This window comes from Trichoderma camerunense (assembly GCF_050948025.1).
Source record: "Trichoderma camerunense strain CBS 138272 chromosome Unknown V8C40scaffold_34, whole genome shotgun sequence".
Classification (NCBI taxonomy): Eukaryota; Fungi; Ascomycota; class Sordariomycetes; order Hypocreales; family Hypocreaceae; genus Trichoderma; species Trichoderma camerunense.
The window spans coordinates 62,837-75,943 of record NW_028145336.1 but is presented as its reverse complement, the minus strand read 5'-3'; the positions used below and the strand labels follow the sequence as shown (position 1 = coordinate 75,943).

The 13,107-nt window shown below is 49.0% G+C and overlaps 4 protein-coding genes across 4 annotated transcripts; 2 read left to right on the top strand and 2 right to left on the bottom strand.

The window, feature by feature from the left end:
• Nucleotides 1-873: 873 nt before the first annotated feature.
• On the bottom strand, nt 874-2,255 carry V8C40DRAFT_154139 (DNA repair protein RAD10 domain-containing protein). The gene is made up of 2 exons (XM_083211348.1): nt 1,859-2,255; nt 874-1,784 (listed from the first exon to the last, which is right to left on the bottom strand). The coding sequence occupies exons 1-2, from the start codon at nt 2,176-2,178 to the stop codon at nt 902-904; spliced, it is 1,203 nt and encodes a 400-aa protein (XP_083067125.1). The 5' UTR covers nt 2,179-2,255; the 3' UTR covers nt 874-901.
• Nucleotides 2,256-3,875: 1,620 nt separating this feature from the next.
• V8C40DRAFT_154116 (enolase C-terminal domain-like protein) lies at nt 3,876-5,631 on the top strand. The gene is made up of 2 exons (XM_083211346.1): nt 3,876-4,206; nt 4,286-5,631. Exons 1-2 carry the CDS (start codon nt 4,051-4,053, stop codon nt 5,480-5,482), a joined length of 1,353 nt encoding a protein of 450 aa, XP_083067124.1. The 5' UTR covers nt 3,876-4,050; the 3' UTR covers nt 5,483-5,631.
• Nucleotide 5,632: 1 nt separating this feature from the next.
• On the bottom strand, nt 5,633-10,702 carry V8C40DRAFT_154120 (ankyrin repeat-containing domain protein). Its single transcript, XM_083211347.1, has 2 exons — nt 9,422-10,702; nt 5,633-9,359 (listed from the first exon to the last, which is right to left on the bottom strand). The coding sequence occupies exons 1-2, from the start codon at nt 10,615-10,617 to the stop codon at nt 5,903-5,905; spliced, it is 4,653 nt and encodes a 1,550-aa protein (XP_083067123.1). The 5' UTR covers nt 10,618-10,702; the 3' UTR covers nt 5,633-5,902.
• V8C40DRAFT_278684 (GPI-anchor transamidase GPI18) lies at nt 10,703-12,933 on the top strand (the record flags this gene model as incomplete). Its single annotated transcript, XM_083221095.1, has 3 exons — nt 10,703-10,705; nt 11,566-12,476; nt 12,537-12,933. 3 exons carry the CDS (start codon nt 10,703-10,705, stop codon nt 12,931-12,933), a joined length of 1,311 nt encoding a protein of 436 aa, XP_083067122.1.
• Between the last annotated feature and the right edge of the window lie 174 nt (nt 12,934-13,107).

Sequence of the window (13,107 nt, the reverse complement as noted above, 5' to 3'; positions counted from 1 at the left end):
AAACTCCAGAGAACAGCATGTGGTGAACGAAGAACGCGCGAGTAACGCGTCGTATACGATAATTATCTTCATCAACCAAGCCGGGACGCAAGGCTTGGCGGCATTTCCGTGAAACAAACGGCCGGCCAGATCGGAATTTGAGCGCCTCACTTGCAAACGTCCGGCATATCTCCCGAACTAATGTCCATTGAATCGTAACATCTTGAACCACTTACAACAAACAGCCACTCAACCTGCTTCTTACTGCCTAGCGCCGCGGGCGCCACTCGTACGTGCGATGATATCAGCACCAGCTGGATTCCCCCACAGATTGGCGACGGCACTTCAGGAACCGGCTTGTGGTTGAGCCCCGCATCTCAACCTCAGCTCCAGGGACAAGCTTAACCGTCCGGCTTTGGTTGGACAAGCTTCCAGACGCGCCGCCACTCGAGGGATCGCTGCTGATGCGAAAGCCGCTAAGAATCGATCTCTGGTGTGCACACACAGCGATCTATAGATAGCTGCGACCGGTTCTCGTGCTCGTGCTGCATCGGTGGTGCATTGCTCCCACGTAGACTCAATAATGCAACGTATGGTTCAATATAGCCGACGTATGTCTTATGCAAGGGTAATCTTGACCCCACGTCGGATCTTGCAAGGTCTCAATGTCCGAACAAAGCAAAGTCTCTGCGTCTGAATTCCAATGTGCGGCCGTAATTTGTAGACAATGGCCAGAGAAGCACCGCCGGCGGAGTCCAGCGTATTACTATTACGCAGCATCATGTGTTGTGACCCGCGGATCGCATCAAGTTCCCCCTCTTTCTCGGCAGTTTCGCGGCGCTCCATCGCGTGCCGATTCGCTCTAGGCATCCAACTTCTGTTGGGGGAGCATGTGAAATTTTATGCGAGCGAATGGGCGTCTTCAGCCATTTTGACGCAGCTTGGCCAATGCTGCTGCTACGCCTTCACTAAGCTGGCTACTTTCTTTGTTGGGTTGGCGCTCCTCCTGGGGTTGATTTGTAGGCTGAGAAGGCGCCTGCTCTTCTCCCCGGCTCATCGTAGCAAATGCTTCCTCTTCATCAGAGTCATCATCTTCGTCCAAGAAGTGAAACTGCGCGGGAGGCTGCGTGCTTCCGGGTTGACGGCCTGGCGCGCTGCCACCAGGCGAGCCATATTTAGACGAAGAAGCGTGTGATGTCACCTTGGTTGGGGGTCCAGAGCCGGACTTTTCAGCGTCTGACCCAGAAGGCCGATCAGTGTCAGCAATTGCAGGCACAGCCCTTGAATCACGTCCTGCCACAGCTGATGATGATGATGGCTGGAAGCCTCTCTTGGCTGCTTTCCTTGCTCGAAATGGCTCCTCAACGGCAGAAGTCCATCTTTTTACTTTGGCACCACCCCATCCGCTAATCATACTCAGTTGCTCTGGCTCTGCATTGATTGCATTCTTCAGGCTGCCAAAATTAGCAACCAGAGCTACGGCGTCTGACTTATTCAGACTTCTTGGTACTGTAACGAATTCAACCAGCTTGTCCGCATAATTGGACGACTGCTGTCCGCGGATGGCCGAAAAGTTGGCGTTTTCATACGACTTGTAGAGTTCAAGATAGCGAGCTGCTTCGGCCGCAGACCAGCACAGTATAACAGTCACATTGTTGACAACCGAAGTCTTTGATAGTTCGCGTAAAGAGTCTTCGTGATTTGGGATATCAACGAGGGTGAGAAGAATGCGGAGGTTGTATTTGCCCTGGAGATTACGAATGCGGGTGTAGATGTACTCGGGATGAAGACGGTGGTATTTGAGACTGAGGCAAGGCATGATGTTAGCAATTATAGATGCATCAATGACCTGTCCGTGATGATAATAGAAGAATCTCACCTCAAGAAGAGCGCACACGTCGTCAAGCCAAGGACGTAATCCGCCGGTATGTCACTGTATTCCCACGGTATCGATCGGATGCTCGTCAAGAGAGGATTGCCGCGTTGGCGAGGCGATACCAGGATGCCAGACCCGAGGGTCTTTTGCTGGATGACTTGGGGCTTTGGCTGCACGACAGTGTTTCCGGAGCTGTTGCTGGCAGATGGTTTGTCGATGACCTGAGGCGTGGGTTGCTTCACGGAGCTGCGTGCTAGAGGGACCGAGTCGACGGCTGCCATTGCCTCTAGCAGGGCGTCATCAGCGCCATAATCGTCATCCATGATTCAGTGAGATGGTGTAGCAGCTTTTATAGTATTGATATGAAGGAATCAAGCGACTGTTGTTGGGATGATTCGAGGTTGAATGTGAAGAGAAGCCCGTCGCATCGAGCTCAAGAATTAACGGTTGGCAAAAGTGGGGCACGTCACTACAGCTTCGTGATGCAATTTTGGCGGGGGCAAGACAGATACATGGATACCGTGTAACTTCACGTGCAAATCGTTGTCACTCCACCTACTAATTACTATGTTGAGATTACAGATGATTTATCAATAAGTATTTTTTGATTGGAGTTTCTTGGTTCATTTAAACAACGAGATGAGCATTGGCTAAAGTATCCCGCCAGAGATCTGTGCCAGCCGACACGCGTTATAGACAAACACTTATAAATGATGAATATGGACAACTCTTTATTTGCAAAGTAAAATGATCACTGCAATACTACTGCGTACTAATAGATGTAGCAGTGTCGTTACTGGCGATAATACGATTGGCTAGCCTTATCAACATCTAATCAGAGTCATCTATACAGTCTTGCCTCGTGGAGGTTCAGCTACCCCAACACATCGGTCCAGCCAATGGGTAGCTGGAGTTACTGAACAATGCAAGCTGAGTAAACACAGGCACAGATCAGATCGATCTGCAAGTCATTAAGTCGCATGTACTCCATATATATGGATTGGCCCACCACCATCTCCAGCTCTCATGTCTCATGTCTCATCTATAGCACAGTTTTATGATGAAACATCAAGACACGGACATTATTTCGGTTGATTAAGCTTAAAATAGCTATATCAGCCATTTATTCTACAATAAATGTCCAAAGTTGCTGTCAATCATAGCTAGAAAAGCCGTCGGGAAATAGTCGTCGATAGTTTGTTTGCTACTCGATAATTTGCCTGTTTGAGCGTCGGAAGGAATGAAAACCGACGGGATTAGATGACTGCTATAAAATGAGAAGCTCATGAGCATCGATCAATGCAGTTGAGGAAGAGACGAAGCAGATATAAGAGAAGTCTTGTATCCATCCAACTGACTGCTCTTTTTATATTCTCTTGCTTATATGATACAGTATATAGCCATTTATCAAGTGATCCAGTCAAAACCAACTCCAAAATTACTGCTTGTTCGGGTCCCTCTACCGAACTAAACACGAGCTTCTACATCCAGTGCGGGGGCGGGGTTCCCATCCCATCTTCCGATGGTACCCCGAAAGCCCCTCCAAAAGGGATTCAGTTGAAAAGAAAGCGGCTAATCTTATTTCACTCGTAACTCCGAGCCTGATAAAATGATTGGCTCTTTCGGTTACAAATTGCTCTGTCTAACCAGCATAGGAAAAGAAGAGCCCAAGACAGGCAAAGCATTCCCGCCCTCCCCTCATATTACACGATTCAGTCTCCAACTCCGGACCCCCAAAAGATGTCATTCTCTTCACCAATTTGTCTTGTTGCGAACCAATCGTCTTTCGGTCCAGATGGCAACGAGTTTCTCGACTCCGTAAATGATCCCTTTTACTACGCGTAGACGGTCTCGGCGGTTTAGATCCCACCAATGGCTGAGTAAAAAGAGCTCGCGAGGCGTAACCGGTTCAACGGCTATATATTCTCCGTCGCTTATATTGGCCAGCTATATCGTGACAACTGGGGACACGAGTGAAACCGCATGTGCTTGTGATTATTTTGCCTCTTCCATTTCTGCGAAACCGGCTATCTGCTTTAGTCTTTTGTGGTATCCAGTAGAGCAATAAATACCCTTTGATCCTCCCGACGCGGCTGCAGCTTGTCATCTTTCCTTCTGTCATTCTTCTTCATCAACTCACCCCATTCCACCCCTCCAACCCCATCCCTCAACTTCATAACCCACACACAGCCAAAATGTCTGAAGTCACCATCACCGGATTCAGGAGCCGCGATGTTCGGTTCCCGACATCCCTCGACAAGACGGGCTCAGACGCCATGAACGCCGCCGGCGACTATTCAGCGGCCTACTGCATCCTGGAGACAGATTCCCCTCACAGCGGCCACGGCATGGTAAGCAGCTCTACCTCCATCCCCGACCTGTAACACTCAATTGGGTCTTGATCAACTAACAAATCGCTCCTCGTAACAGACATTCACCATCGGACGCGGAAACGACATTGTCTGCGCCGCCATCACCCACGTTGCCGACCGCCTCAAGGGCAAGACTCTCTCCTCACTAGTAGCCGACTGGGGAAAGACATGGCGATATCTCGTCAACGACAGCCAGCTGCGATGGATTGGCCCCGAAAAGGGCGTCATCCACCTTGCCCTGGGAGCCGTCGTCAACGCCGTCTGGGACCTGTGGGCAAAGACGCTCAACAAGCCCGTCTGGCGCATCGTGGCCGATATGACGCCCGAGGAGTACGTTCGCTGCATTGATTTCCGCTACATCACAGACGCTATCACACCGGAAGAGGCTGTTGCGATGCTGCGCGAGCAAGAGGCCGGCAAGGCCAAGCGCATTGAGGAGGCCCTTCAGAACAGAGCTGTTCCCGCATACACAACAAGTGCTGGCTGGTTGGGATACGGCGAGGAGAAGATGAAGCAGCTGCTGAGAGACACACTAGCCGACGGATACAGACACTTCAAGGTCAAGGTTGGCGGCAGCGTCGAGGAGGATAGGAGGCGTCTGGGCATCGCTCGCGAAATCATTGGCTTCGACAAGGGCAACGTCCTCATGGTTGACGCCAACCAGGTCTGGTCCGTCCCAGAGGCAATTGACTACATGAAGCAGCTCAGCGAGTACAAGCCCTGGTTCATTGAAGAGCCAACCTCACCCGACGATGTCATGGGCCACAAAGCCGTTCGTGAGGCTCTCAAGCCCTACGGCATTGGTGTTGCCACCGGCGAGATGTGCCAGAACCGTGTCATGTTCAAGCAACTCCTCATGACGGGCGCCATCGACGTCTGCCAGATCGACGCCTGCCGTTTGGGCGGTGTCAACGAAGTCTTAGCCGTTCTGCTCATGGCCAAGAAGTTTGGCGTGCCCATTGTCCCGCATTCCGGTGGTGTGGGCCTCCCCGAGTACACTCAGCATCTGAGCACCATCGACTACGTGGTTGTCACCGGCAAGCTTTCCGTCTTGGAGTTTGTGGACCACCTCCACGAGCACTTTTTGCATCCCTCCGTCATCAAGGACGGATACTACCAGACCCCGACGGAGCCCGGATACAGTGTCGAGATGAAGCCGGAGAGCATGGACAAGTATGCTTATCCCGGTGAGAAGGGTGTAAGTTGGTGGACGAGCGATGAGGCTCTGCCCATCTTGACTGGAGAAAAGATTTGAGCTTTAAATGGCAGCAATGTGTTTTTTATCATGTATTCTTTGTATGCAGAGCAAATCTTAGTTAGGACTCATAGAATAGGTGTATATGTAGGAATCAACCACAAATAAGCGAATACCAACTGGATTTTGCATTTAAAAAGCAACAATTATCAACGGAGTATCTATAAATGTCCTATAAGAGCCTACCAAGACAGATAATCATGTCTTATCAACTGCAAATAAACTTGGGACACGCGATTCTTGTTGAGTAATGGCACATATCCATTAGATCTCAGTACCCCAGGTGAGCCATCCAACAACCTAGCCCCTATACATGCATGTACACTCGTAAGCGATTAAGAGTGAGGTGCTGAGGACACGTACACCTATTGACTACTCTTGCCCGAAATCCCCCTTGGAATTCTCCAATATCTACCTCTGCTATGGCTCCTGGGTATCCTTCTCAACGTAAAGCCGCAACGCCCTTGCGCAGAGACAGAAGTGGTCGTAAACATCGTAATCGACGCCATGCTTTTCTTCGCCTAATACCTCCAAAACCCCGGCTGTAGTTGCGCATCGCGAAAAATCTAAACCAGGATGGAACAAGTCCGATAGGATGGCATAGCGTTGTAAATTGTCCATAAACCAGATGAGTTGCTCTTTTTTCTGGTGGGAAAGGCGAGATTTACGGCGTTTACGGCGAAGTCTAACAAGCAGACGTTCCTGTGATTCTACAGTGCAGAGGAAAGGGCTATGGGTATAGCCTTTGAAAGCGCCAACATTAGATTGGAGGAGATGGTGGATGCGATGGATTATACCGTCCATCACTTTTTCTTCTTCATTGGAATAGTGTTGTCGCATGGTATAGCATAAAGACGAGTGCCCCTTGAAATCTAGTGCCAGTATATCGACATTTGGCCTCTCCAGCAAGACGGACATGACGGGAATATTCTTTTGCAGGGCCGCATGCATCAGCGGTGTGTAACCAACCCAATCTGGAATATTGAGCAGAGTCTCATCGGTGGCGAGAAGGAGACGGGCCGTATTGGGATGTCCTTCCTGGGCGGCATAGAAGAGAGGTGTTTTTCCAGATTTATCCGCATCATTGATTCTCACGCTAGCTTTGAGGAGTGCTTGAGTGGCCTTGCTAGTATCTCTCTGCGCTGCGAATGATAGGGGAGTGCGACCTTCACCATTGGCTTTCTGGAGAACAGCAGAAGAACAAAGCGCAATAAGAAGCTCCACGGCTTCGTCGTCGGCGTTCATCTCTAAAGCACAAGAGATAAGACTCACATCATTATAGAATAGTATTTTTAGTTCTGGCGCCGGTCCGATGACTTCTAAGACTGCTTGAACCATGTTCTTGGTGCCTCTCACAATCACCCACCCAATAAGGTCAGCCCAGCTGTCCTTACAGTGGTATAAGTCCGTATGTTTGTCATGAACCAATGTGGTGAGATCTGTACGTTTCTTGTTGAAAAACGTGGTGGCATCTATACGTTTATCGTGGAGCAACATGCTGAAAATAGATTCAGCATACTCCTTGAACTCCGCATCCAATACCTCTGGCCAATGGTCTACTCTGTAGCGAGTCGGTACCTGACCTCTCAAAGGACGTATCTCGGCCTTTATGAGAGAAGTAATTTTGGGAAACAGTTGCTTAAACATGGGTTGGTAAACTGTGGCCAACAATAGGGCATCATCGCCGCATACGTCTTGAGCCAACACGTCTATATCTTTTCGTTCCAGGAGCAAGCGTACCACATCCCGCTGGTGATTCTTCACAGCAAGGAGGAGGGGTGTATTTCCCTCCCAGTCCTGCAAGTTCACATCAATTTCAGGCCTCTTCAACATCTCAGCGACCACATGAACAGAGTTAGTTTCCAATAACTCTGCCTCGAATATCTCGATTCCCCCATCCATTTTAATCGAGACTTTTGGGCGCAGGCTGCATGCTTGGTGGAGAAGTCCGTCGTGAGTTGAGTAGTGTGTTCTGTTAACATCTATATCAAAAACAGATACCAAAAGGTGAAAGCAGTCTGGATGTCGGAAGTAGTTACGAACAATATAGTCGTTCACGGTGCGGCCTATCGCACCTGTTCTGCCAAATTGAACGCCCCCTTTCTGTATGAGCGCCTTCATAATGTCATAATCTCTACGTTCAGCTGCCGTAAGAAATGGAGTTTGGCCATGCTCATCGGTAGGATCTGGCTCTATATTTGCTTGCTTGAGAAATAGCTCAATTAACTCTGTGTTGCCCCACTCGACTGCTCCATGAAGAAGTCTCCAAATATGAAGGCCTTGGTTGACATTGGCATACGGCAGCAGGAGTCGGACAGCGTGCGCATCCCGTAGAGAAATAGCGGTGATGAGTGGCGTTCTTACACGCTCTGTGCCGTACTGATCACAATCGACCAAAAATTGCTGGCTTTCGTGACGATGAGAACGTAGTTCGCTGTCTACTGTCGATGCATCATGTTTCAGTAGCCGTTCCAGGAGATTATGGAGTCTATTACGGACGGCATAGTGCATTGGTGTAACTCCGCAGTAGCTACAGCTCCGACATTTTAAGTATGGCAAAAGAAGTAGAGCCGCATCTTCGTGGCTACCCCTTACTGCGGCAGTGAGGGGACTGCCACAATTCGTATCAGCGCAGTCAATCTCCACGTCGGGCCATTTGAGAAGCTCAGAGATGATACTGTTGTAACCAGCAGCGGCTGCCAGCCACATGGCACCTCTTTTGCGGCTGTCTCTCACTCCCCGGTTGGATCTTTCGAGCAGCAACTTAAAGCATCCCTCTCGCCCGAATTCAATCGATGTCAAGAATGCAGTGGAAAGCAGACCTGAATGCTGACACATCAAGTCTGGCTCGATTGACTTTTGATCAAGGAGTAATGAGACCAATTTATCAAAGCCATTCATCGCAGCGATAATCAATGGTGTTTGTCCCATGGCATTGAAGATGTTTGGATCTGCCCCTCGTGCCAATAACATTTGGGCCATGCTGTAATCTCCTCGAGCAGCCGCGATTGTCAACAATACATTATCTCTAGGTAGCTCGGTCGGGAGGGCAGAGGCCATTGAACTTCCATCTTCAGATATAAATGTCGCCTGACTTATACCGTGTTTATTCATATCGTAGTTGCGAACAACTATTAGTTGCTCGACCCATGCCTGGTGGCCAGCGTAGCAGGCATCAACGATACTGGAATCCACATCGACCACTTCTTTAGTCATTTGCTGGATGGCGAGTTGAGTAACTGCGAGTTTATTCGGTGAAGTACTAATGTCGATGGTCGGTTTTGTTCGTGAAGCATCACTCGTCGCAGCATCGTCTGCAGCCTCCTTCTCACCCTCCACGGAGTGGTAACTCCAATTTGCCTTGGCATAGAGGAAGAAAGGAGCTTCCTCTCCCCTGCTTTCATCTGGTTTTGTTTCAGCAATTTGAAGATATCGGAGGCACATGAATGCCATTTTCTCATTTGCTTTTGGAAACCATTTGGATCTTGTGCGCTCAAAATACTCGGCGGCTGACTTGTGCACCAAGTGCACGATGTTGCTTGCGCCATCCAATACAACAAGACCAGTACACGCGGCGACCAGATCATCCATGTCTGGAACCATGTCTTCGTCAAAAACTTGGCTACTCTCGTCTATGGATAGAGCATGGCTGAGTTCTTGTGGTGAAAGAGGGCGCCTGGCGCATGTCAGGACCAGAAGCATCTGTACAGCAATATGCTCCAATTCCGGCCCCTGGAATCCAATTCGGAGCATGGAATCCTCATATAAAGTGTCGTATGCATTCGAACCGGTTGCCAGATTAGATAGTCGCGTACGAAGACTGCCTACTGATATTATGTTGGCCAGAGATTTTAAATATAGCTCGGCAAGTAGAAACCTAAAGGAAGAGTGAGCATAGCCGAGCCAGGCAACGTCCATGTGATGGGAGGCGACACATACATTCCAGCACTTGCATTCGTAACCGAATCGATCACTTCATCTTGCAGCTCCGGAAATCGACCAACAAATTTCGGTAGTCGAAAAATGTTGTCTCTCAAGAAATTCTGGATATCTTCGTCACTTGACCTCACTTCCAGAGAGTTATACGTTTCACAGCTCTCAAATAGGTGTTGGATCTCTGGAATGCCACGTGAAGTCACCAAAAGGCTGACAATACCATTCTTGTGAAGTTTTAGAAGTTCGTATATGAGCAGACGTCGCACCTCATTTGTGAGTTCATCTAGTGCATCCACTATTAAGTTGACCCTCACAAATCTGGAAAAGAGATCTTGGAGTAGGCCCAAACAATGCTGTCGAGAAATGGCTTTGTTGGACAACCGCAACTGCTTGCAGGTGGAAACAATTCCATCAGCCTCGTGGTCTGCCTCTTCGAGTGCAACTCGTAAAAGACTGGAGAGCAGCTTCTCTATGGTTTGGGTGTGATTCTGGTAAGTACAGTACATATAAGCCGTCAAAGTCTCGCCATCATTCGCAAGCCGCAAGCTCTCAATTACCATTGCTGTAGTAAAAGTCTTTCCTGTGCCAGCGTTTCCGGGGCAAAAGAGAAGGCTGTTTTTCTGCTTGCACCATTCCAAGTACATTTCAGATTCAAAAAGCCATCTGCGAGAGCCTATCTGGCAACGGAGAAAGAGATCATTTTGCTGTGCAACATAGTTGATATCGCTGATCCATTTCAGCGTCGCCTCGCGTTCCGTATCTTCCTGGTGACGAACAAGCTTCACGATGTTATGGTTGGTAACCTGATCGTTGAGGCTTTTCAAGGTGGCTATCTTGACGGATATTTGGCTGCGTACGTCGCGAATATCATCGGGTTCCCATTTGAGCCGTTTCCAAACTCTCTTGATGGCCGCCTTTTTCCCAGTCTCGCCGGCCTCAGCGACACCAGCGTAGTTGTCCAAAGTCTTCTTCAGCTGCACAAGCAGGTGCTTACAGCTTGTCACGACGCTCTGGTATTCTTGTGACTGTTCTGGGCTGAGTTCGGTGCAGTTGGCCTCGATATCTTGCAGAACGATGGAAAACCCCCGAACATCGTCAGATATAGCTCTGAACTGCTCGGGGGCGCCGGCAAAGCTCTTACGTATCTGATTCACATGGCCAATTATGGCTAAGAAATCAACATCGAAGCCGAGGTTCATTATTGATATCAGGTGGCAGTAATAGCAGATATCTGAAGAAACAGTTGTTCTCAAGCAAATGAAGGTGTTTTCAATGCATCTCGCTATGGCATCTGAGGTAGAGTCTCTAGACTGTTGGGCATTATTTATTAGGTAGCAGTGAGAGAGGCCACAGAGCCTTGCGAGGCGTTTTAAGCGGAGTGGCCGTTACAGGCTGCCTGACGTCGCCGACGTGGGCGATCTTTATTGGTTCGTAGGCAGACATGTGTGCTCTGTAAATTGACCAAACATATGCCATGACAGTGCTCCTTATATCTGGTGATGACAACATTGCGGTAGAGGCTGGTACTTTGGCTCTCGAATTTGCCTGTATACGACATGTAGTCTTGGGTCAGCATTGAAATGGAACTTTAGGGGGCCTCAAAGGCAAAGATATGAGCCAGTTCTCCATTGCCTTAGGCTCCAAAAAATGATAGTCACCATAATTGATTGCGATTATATTTGCACAAGAGCATATTCTAGTAGTTTTAGGAAGTGTAGTTGAATGAAAGTCAGGATGCTTGAGCTTAATAGGTACCCACCCGCTCATGTTAATCCTAATCAGGTACTCCTAAGCTTGAACCGCGCCAAACTGCCGCAAAATGGCGGAGCAGGTTACAAGAGATCTTTCCACAACGTTAGCAGGTACTTTAGCATACAGACGTGTTAAAGCCAGACTACATGTACCGACTTCATCAAATGCTTGCTTCATACATCATATCAAACCCACACTCTCCTAAATTCTCAATAATTTGCAATCTCGTCAAAACTGATTATTCTTCATTCTACTCATATCGCGCAAGGCTGATTAATGGACGTAAACCAACAATTCCAATGCATTTAAAGCAAATGATTTAAGCATCTCACCACAACTACGCACTCACGCACTCGTCATCTTATGCTCATCCTCTCATAGCCACAAAGATGAAGCTCATCCCCTACAATGAATCTCACCCATTGCACTCTCTCATAGCTGTCTTTGCCGCCTGGAAAGGCTTCTTGCTGGCTATAGCCCTCGGAACCACCGTTAGCCACGACTATGACACGTCAACGTCTCTCTTCTTCCAGAGCTTGTACGGCTCAAGCGCCAATGCATCGGCCCTCGCAACCCGGTTGACGCGATGGGATGCGCTGTACTTTATGAAGGCTGCGCGCGACGGCTATGTTTACGAGCAGCAATGGGCCTTTGGAGCTGCGTTGCCGCTTTCTGTGCGCGGCATGTTGTGGCTCTTCAAGCCGTTGACGCATCTGGCCGGCGGTGATGATGTTGCTCTCGAGCCCTTGGCAGCCATCATCTTTACGACTCTTTCTCACCTGATTGCTGTTCTGGCTCTTCACAGACTCACTCTCGTTCTCTTTGGCAACAAAACGCTAGCCTACGTGGCAGCGATTCTGCACATTCTCTCCCCGGCCGGCCTCTTCCTATCCGCCCCGTATGGGGAGAGTCCGTTTGCCTGCCTGTCTTTCATCGGCAACCTGCTCTTCGCCACGGGTGTTCAGTCCAGTTCTGGCATTGGCAAACGGATTCTGGCCTTTCTTGGCGCGGGCATTTCGTTTGGACTGGCCACTGCTTTTAGGAGCAACGGCTTGTTCAGCGGGCTCCTGTTTGCCGTAGAAGCGATCAGGGGCTTGCTCGCCTTTTTTCGCCAGCCGAGTATTTCAAGACTAGCCTTGCTTGCCTCTTTGATCATTGGCGGTCTCTGCATTGCAGCCGGCAGTATAGTGCCGCAAACGGTAGCCTGGTTCAGATATTGCAAGGTTAATCTCCTAGACGCAGAGCCAAGGCCGTGGTGTTCCCGCATGGTACCCAGCATATATACCTTTGTCCAAGCCTACTACTGGTAAGTTGTTTTTATAAACCAAAATGACACACGTCAAGTTTGTACTCACTTTGGGGACAGGGATAATGGGTTCTTGAGATATTGGACCCCAAACCAGTTGCCTCTATTCATCTTAGCCAGCCCCGTACTCACGCTTCTTCTCAAGTCGGGAGTTCAGGTTATTGGCAGCCGAGGTCAAAGTCTCAGCCGGACTACACCTGTTATTGTGGAATCACATCATACCTTTGTTCTCACATTAGCTGTGATTCAGACACTGGTTGCTGTCCTGGCTATTACCAATTTCCACGTGCAGATTATAACTCGGCTAGCATCTGGGTACCCTGTGTGGTATTGGTGGATAGCTAACAGTCTAAGCAACGGCGAGACTCGCAAAATGGGCTCCGGGGTTGTTGTCTTTATGGTCATGTATGCCGGCATCCAGGGAGGCTTATTTGCCTCGTTTATGCCGCCAGCATAGACTCCTTTTGGTTCGTCTTTACAAATACAATCAAACAAAGATAGTGTGATGAATCTATGCACCTTATCTCTAATTCTCCGTAGTAGATTCTCTAAATTGCACTCTTCGTTGTTCAGTATCTAGGAGGCTCATCACAACACCAAGATACAACCACTTCTACTCTACAGCACATCA

Excerpts from the sequence above, each read along its gene's own strand:
- V8C40DRAFT_154120 (XM_083211347.1), bottom strand. The coding sequence starts at position 10,617 with ATGAACCTCGGCTTCGATGTTGATTTCTTAGCCATAATTGGCCATGTG. Across the intron at positions 9,360-9,421 it reads ACGAATGCAAGTGCTGGAAT|GTTTCTACTTGCCGAGCTAT; the intron begins GTATGTGTCGCC and ends CTCTTCCTTTAG.
- V8C40DRAFT_154116 (XM_083211346.1), top strand. The coding sequence starts at position 4,051 with ATGTCTGAAGTCACCATCACCGGATTCAGGAGCCGCGATGTTCGGTTC. Across the intron at positions 4,207-4,285 it reads CTCACAGCGGCCACGGCATG|ACATTCACCATCGGACGCGG; the intron begins GTAAGCAGCTCT and ends TCCTCGTAACAG.
- V8C40DRAFT_154139 (XM_083211348.1), bottom strand. The coding sequence starts at position 2,178 with ATGGATGACGATTATGGCGCTGATGACGCCCTGCTAGAGGCAATGGCA. Across the intron at positions 1,785-1,858 it reads ACGTGTGCGCTCTTCTTGAG|TCTCAAATACCACCGTCTTC; the intron begins GTGAGATTCTTC and ends GCCTTGCCTCAG.